Source organism: Cebus imitator, unplaced genomic scaffold (assembly GCF_001604975.1).
Source record: "Cebus imitator isolate Cc_AM_T3 unplaced genomic scaffold, Cebus_imitator-1.0 Scaffold32, whole genome shotgun sequence".
Taxonomy (NCBI): Eukaryota; Metazoa; Chordata; class Mammalia; order Primates; family Cebidae; genus Cebus; species Cebus imitator.
The window spans coordinates 5,208,797-5,215,181 of record NW_016107347.1 but is presented as its reverse complement, the minus strand read 5'-3'; the positions used below and the strand labels follow the sequence as shown (position 1 = coordinate 5,215,181).

Sequence of the window (6,385 nt, the reverse complement as noted above, 5' to 3'; positions counted from 1 at the left end):
TTTTGAGATGGAGTTTTGCTCTTGTTGCCCAGGCTGGAGTACAGTAGAGCAATCTTGGCTCACTGCAACCTCCGCCTCCTGGGTTCAAATGATTCTTCTGCCTCAGTCTCTCAAGTAGCTGGGATTACAGGCACACGCCACCATGCCCGGCTAATATTTTGTACTTTCAGTAGAGATGGTGTTTCACCATGTCGGCCAGGCTGGTCTCAAACTCAGCTAATTTTTTTGTGCTTTTAGTAGAGATGGCGTATCACCATGTCGGCCAGGCTGGTCCCAAACTCCTGACCTCAGGTGATCCACCTGCCTCGGCCTCCCAGTGTGCTGGGATTACAGGTGTGAGCCACTGCACCCATCTTAAATTTCACTTTTAACTTTTCATTAAAAAAAAATCAAGGCACAATTGTGGAAAAGTAGGTAAAAGGTTAGCAATTTAAAAGATAATAGATACTCACTTTGACTCCATTTCTCTCAATTTAGATCCAGCTGTGAGTTGCATGTTCTTTCTCTGCCAGTTTAAATCCTGAATATGTTTTCTGTAAAAAATTATTTACACAACCCTATTACATTTTAAACTAAGACCTAAATCAACAGAAAACTCTAACGTAAGAAAATACCTTAATCCCACGAGAACAATATTATGTACAGTTACAGGCTAACTGTAGAAATTACCTTTTTTTCTTTTTGAGATCGAGTTTTGCTCTTGTTGCCCAGGAGGGAGTGCAATGGCACGATCTCAGCTCACCACAACCTCTGCCTCCCTGGTTCAAGCGATTCTCCTGCCTCAGTCTCCCGAGTAGCTGGGATTACAGTCATCCACCACCACGCCTGGCTAATTTTGTATTTTTAAGTAGAGATGGGGTTTCTCCATGTGGTCAGGCTGGTCTTGAACTCCTGACCTCAGGTGATCCGTTTGCCTCGGCCTCCCAAAGTGCTGGGATTACAGGCGTGAGCCACCATGCCTGGAGACATTACTTTTCTTCTAATGATTTTTTTTATTACAAGTTTTGTAAAACGTGCTCATTGTGAGAAATCTCACACACACACGAGTACACGCAGATTACAATTCTCAAGTCCCTCCTTCCACGCATGTCTCCTTTTTCCTGATAACTGCTGTTGAGTTTTTGGTGGGTGTCCTTTCCTATATGTGTGTGAAGAAATTGTTTTTTGTTTTTTTTTTTGAGACGGAGTTTCGCTGTTGTTGCCCAGACTGGAGTGCAACGGCACGATCTCGGCTCACCGCAACCTCCGCCTCCTGGGTTCAAGCAATTCTCCTGCCTCAGCCTCCCGAGTAGCTGGGACTACAGGCACGCACCATCATGCCCAGCTATTTTTTGTATTTTTAGTAGAGACGAGGTTTCACCTTGTTGACCAGGATGGTCTCGATCTCTTGACCTCGTGATCCACCTGCCTCAGCCTCCCAAAGTGCTGGGATTATAGGCTTGAGCCACCGCGCCCGGCAGAAATTGGTTTTAAAAATCAGATTATATGTGTTATTCTGCAACTTTTTCCCTCTTAAAAGTGTCTGTCTGCAGACTTACAAATGGCAAGTGATAGAGATGTTTTCAGACCTCGGGCCTATTTCTCCTCTACTAAGGTAGGGCAAGTCCATTGCCAAATGTTGAACAAAGAGAGTAGATCAATTGTTATGCTTTTATCTGACTGCAGTTTCATTGCTTTTCCTCCTATTCTGTTTATTAAAGGTTCACTTAAACTTTACTCTGAAATAGGAAAAAACAATTTACCTTAACTTCTGAAGTTCTTTCTGTGCGTGTTCAATCATATGAACTAGATTTCTGAAAAGAGGAAAATCAGATTAAAATACATTAAAATCTAACAGTATCAATTAAAAGTGAACTTTTTCAAGTTTTTCTGCTAAAAATTGTATTTATGGAGCTCTGTGCCAAGAAATATGTTGGACGCTCCATAATTGAGCACTGTCACCCATGCTGGAATGCAATGGTGTGATCATGGCTCACTGCAGCCTTCACCTCCCAACCTCAAGTAATCCTCCTGCCTTAGCCTCCCAAGGAGCTGCAATCCTCTCTCCTCGGCCTCCCAAATTGCTAGGATTACAGACATAAGCCACCATGCCCTGCTTGATACTTTGAGTACTTGGGTCACTTTTATTATTATTTTTTTTTGAGACAAGAGTCTCGCTCTGTTGCCCAGGCTGGAATGCAGTGGTGTGATCTCAGCTCACCGGAAGCCTCTGCCTCCTGCTCAAGTGATTCTCCTGCCTCAGCCTCCCAAGTACCTGGGATTACAGGTGCATATTGTCATGCTTTGCTAATTTTTGCATTTTTTCAGTAGAGATGGGGTTTCACTTATGTTGGCCAGGCTGGTCTTGAACTCTTGACTTCAAGGGATCCATCCGCCTCGGCCTCCCGAAGTGGTGGGATTATAGGTGTGAGCCACTGCACCTGGCTTTATTTCTTGAGACAGAGTCTTGCTCTGTCACCCAAGCTGGAATGTGGTGGCACAATCATAGCAGCCTCACCCTCCCGGGCTCAATCAATCCTCCCACTTCAGGCCTTCAGAGTAGCCTGGATTACAGGCATAAGCCACTATGTCTGAATAATTTTTCTATTTTTTTTTTTTCTTAGAGACAGGGTTTCACCATGTTACCCAGGTTGGTCTTGAACTCCTGGGCTCAAGCAATCTGCCCACCTTGGCCTCCCCTCCAAGTGTTGGAATTACATGTGTGAGCCACCAAGCATGGCCTTTTGTCACTTCTGAAACTGTCATTACTTTTTGTCATAGAGAAGATGGAATATATCTGAGTATACTCATTTTCTCAACCTCCTTTTATCACTGAATTTTTGTATATACATTTATCTTGTTATTCTCTCCTCCTGTCTACTGCTAACTAGAGAGAGGTGAGAAAAAGAAAACTGTTGTAGAAGGCTAGAGATTGAGGTATCAGTCTGTATTTACATGTGACCTACACACACGGTAATGAAAAACAGACACCAGTCCAGGTCAGCTTTAGCACAGGGGAAAAGTTCAAAAATACAGAGTACCATATGATTATTATCATTAGAGAATAAAACAACAGATTTTAATCTCTTTTTTAAGTTTAAATAACAGCTTTATTGAGATATAATTCTACATCATATCAATTTCCTCTTCGGGCAGTGGATCAATCACCGACAGGGTCTATTTCAACCCCATCTGGCTCTACTGTGTTCTTGCTCTAGATCTAATTTTGTTCCCTGGCTTTCATGACTCAAATTTTCTGCTGCTCACCTGAGTTATTCTCTTACCTCTACTGTCTGATTTCCTTGCACTAGCTGCAATTCTCTCAAGATTCAGTCTTTAAGCAGCCGTGCCTTTCTAGGCTTTCCCTCAGGTCATCCCCTTTCCTAGGCTTCAACAGTCACTCCACCCTGAGGACTACTGATTTTAGTGCTCTATTCCAGACTGCTAACCACCAACAGAGAAGGCTTTCCTTTGAATTAGCTCTCCCTGAAAGTTTAGTTTGTCTTCTCCCTTCTCCCACCCTTCCTCTTAAATATACTTTGATAAAATATAGTACACCTCCTCTGGAGAAGTGCCCACTGGATTTGGAGGAGAAGACAAAATATGCTCAGGGAAGTGTTCAACACTATAAAGCACTTTGTGATCAAATGGAAAACAAGGGATGTGCATAATTATTCTGTGTATAGTTACTCAGAAGAGGGAGATAATACTAGAAGCAGAATTTCAATCAGGGAAGAAGACAAGTAAGCAAATTAGAGCTGATCCCTAAACAAGCTGAATTTGGGTAGAACAGGTAAAGGCAAGCGCAAGTAAAGGCCCAGAGTCAGGATTTATGATAATCACCAGAGAGAGGACTAGTTTGGGTTCAGTTAAAAGGCTACAGTTGAGGTAGTAAGGAAAAGGCCTTGAGTAAGCCTGGCCCGACTAGATGCTCACACTCGTAATCCCAGCACTTTGAGAGCCTGACACTGGATGATCACCTGAAGCCAGGAGTTCTAGACCAGCCTGGCCAACTTGGTGAAACTCTGTCTCTACAAAAAATAGCCAAGTGTGGTGGTACGCATCTATAATCCCACCTACTCTGGAGGCTAAGGCAGGAGAATTGCTTGAACCTGGGAGGGCTACAGTGAGCTAAGACTGTGGCACTGCATTCCAGCTTGGGTGACAGAACAAGATTCTGTCTTTAAAAAAAAAAAAGCTTGGCCCTTACCTTGCAGGTAATAGGGCATTACTAAAGGTTTTCAGGTAAGTTGACAGCAATGTTCTTTTCAATGTAATATTTTTTCCCCTATATCTATGCTCTCCATTCCTGGAATGTTTTCCTTGTTTCCTTCTAAACGTCCCAATTTCACCCGTCTTCAACAACCCTCATTCTTAATGTCCCATCTCTCTCTTTTTTGAGACAGACTACAGGTATGTACCACTATACTTGGCTATTTTTTAAAATTGTTTTCTTTTTTGTAGAGACAGGGTTTCACTATGCTGCCCAGGCTGGTCTCAAACTCTTGGCCTCAAGTGATCTTCCTGCCTCACCCTCCCAAAACACTAGGATTACAGGCATGAACCACCATACCTGGCAACGCACCATCGCTTAACAACTTAGTTGACAGACTACAGCACACAATGTAGTACTTGCTTCCATATGCCAAAAAATGGACTACTGGTTACTTAGCATAAAACTTCTTATCTTTGCCATTAGACAAAGCTTCTTGAGAAGAATCACATTTTTCCATTTTGTGAAACAGATTTTTTTACTAATGTCTCTTAAATTTCTTAAATCACTCTAATTCCATTCTTTCTTTTTTTCCCTCTTGCTACACACACACACACATACATACATAAAACAAATAAACAAACAAACAAAAAAACAAAGTTAGTTGTAGGCTTTGTAGAGTTTCCCAAATTCTGGATTTTGTCCACTGGACCATTATGTGACTACAAATATTTAACGCATAATTCTGAAGATTTGAGAAATAGTATTTACCATTTTGTGGTTTTGCTTCATTTTATGTAGCTGTGTTTCAGGAAACACTCTAATAAAAGTTGTACATACTGTTATGAAGTTTGATGGCCTTTTCCCCTTAAATTGTTAATAAACGCTCAGGAAACTTTAGGGCTCAAAGGGGCCATGCAGATAATCTAACAACTGAATTTTATAAGCAAGGAATCCAAATTTTAGATAAGCAATAAAATACTAAAGCTAGGCCGGGCGCAGTGGCTCACGCCTGTAATTCTAGCACTTTGGGAGGCCAGGGCAGGTGGATCACTCGAGGTCGGCAGTTTGAGACCAGCCTGACGAATATGGAGAAACCGCGTCTCTACTTAAAAAATACAAAATTACCCAGGCGTGGTAGTGCATGCCTATAATCCCAGCTACTCAGGAGGCTGAGGCAGGAGAATTACTTGAACCCATGAGGCTGAGATTGCACCATTGCGCTGCAGCCTGGGCAAGAAGAATGAAACTGTCTCAAAAAAAAAAAAAAAAAAAAAAAAAAAAATCTGGGCTGCCGAGCTTGCAGTCTCAGCTGAAGATGAGGAGGTGCTTTGCCTTCTTGTTTCAGCTGTCATACAGAAATAACCAGAGGATGGAACTCAAGTTCCAAGTGTGGGATCTGTTAGTGGGGCAGTTTCAAGAAAGTTGCTTTACATTTCTCAACTTTGTTTTCTCTTTTATAAAATAAAAAAAGAAGTCTACCAGGATTCGTTTATTTTAGGATTTAAGATTTTAATCTATGTGAGAGATATGTGTAAGTGTGCACATGTATATGTACATATTTCCCCTAGGAGAAGCTGTGCAGTATTTGCTAATTCAGTGATCACAGGACTTAAAGGGCATTCCATATGACTAATGAGAATCAACTCTTTAAGCAATACTTGGTAACATTCTATCAAATGGTGCTCTGTAAATGGGACCTCAGAACTCATTTTCTTACAATATTATACTATAAATGTAGTAGTTTGGTTTAGGTCCTCTTAATACTCTTGAACTTTGAGGTGGGTTTCAAAATAGTGGCCTTCATTTGGGTTGTAGTTCTAGAACACAGTCCCAAGACAAAGTCTAGCTATATTATCATCACACTTCCCCATCCACACTTTTTTTTTTCCTTTTGGAGACAAAGTCTCACTGTCACTTGGTTGGAGTGCAGTGGTGTAATCTCGGCTCACTGCAACTTCTGCCTGCCAGGTTCAAGCAATTCTCCTGCCCCAGCCTCCTGAGTAGCTGTAACTATAGGAGCACCACCACGCATGGCTAATTTTTTTGTTTTTTTTAGTAGAGATATGGTTTCACCATGTTGGCCAGGCTGATCTCAAACTTCTGACCTCAGGTGACCTGCCTGCCTCAGCCTCCTGAAGTGCTAGGATTATAGGAGGAAGCCACTGTGCAGGCATTTTTTTTTTTTTTTTT

The 6,385-nt window shown here is 41.8% G+C and overlaps 1 protein-coding gene across 1 annotated transcript in view; it reads right to left on the bottom strand.

Annotated features, from left to right (window-relative positions):
• Positions 1–424: 424 nt before the first annotated feature.
• Positions 425–6,385, bottom strand: part of BCAS2 (BCAS2 pre-mRNA processing factor) — a 12,750-nt gene continuing 6,789 nt past the window's right edge. Inside the window, exons 4-5 of the mRNA XM_017524237.2 lie at positions 1,743–1,793; positions 425–533 (exon numbers count right to left, since the gene is read on the bottom strand). Of these exons, the coding sequence (XP_017379726.2) occupies positions 449–533; positions 1,743–1,793 (136 nt within the window). The 3' untranslated portion in view covers positions 425–448. The remainder of the gene's footprint in view (positions 534–1,742; positions 1,794–6,385) is intronic.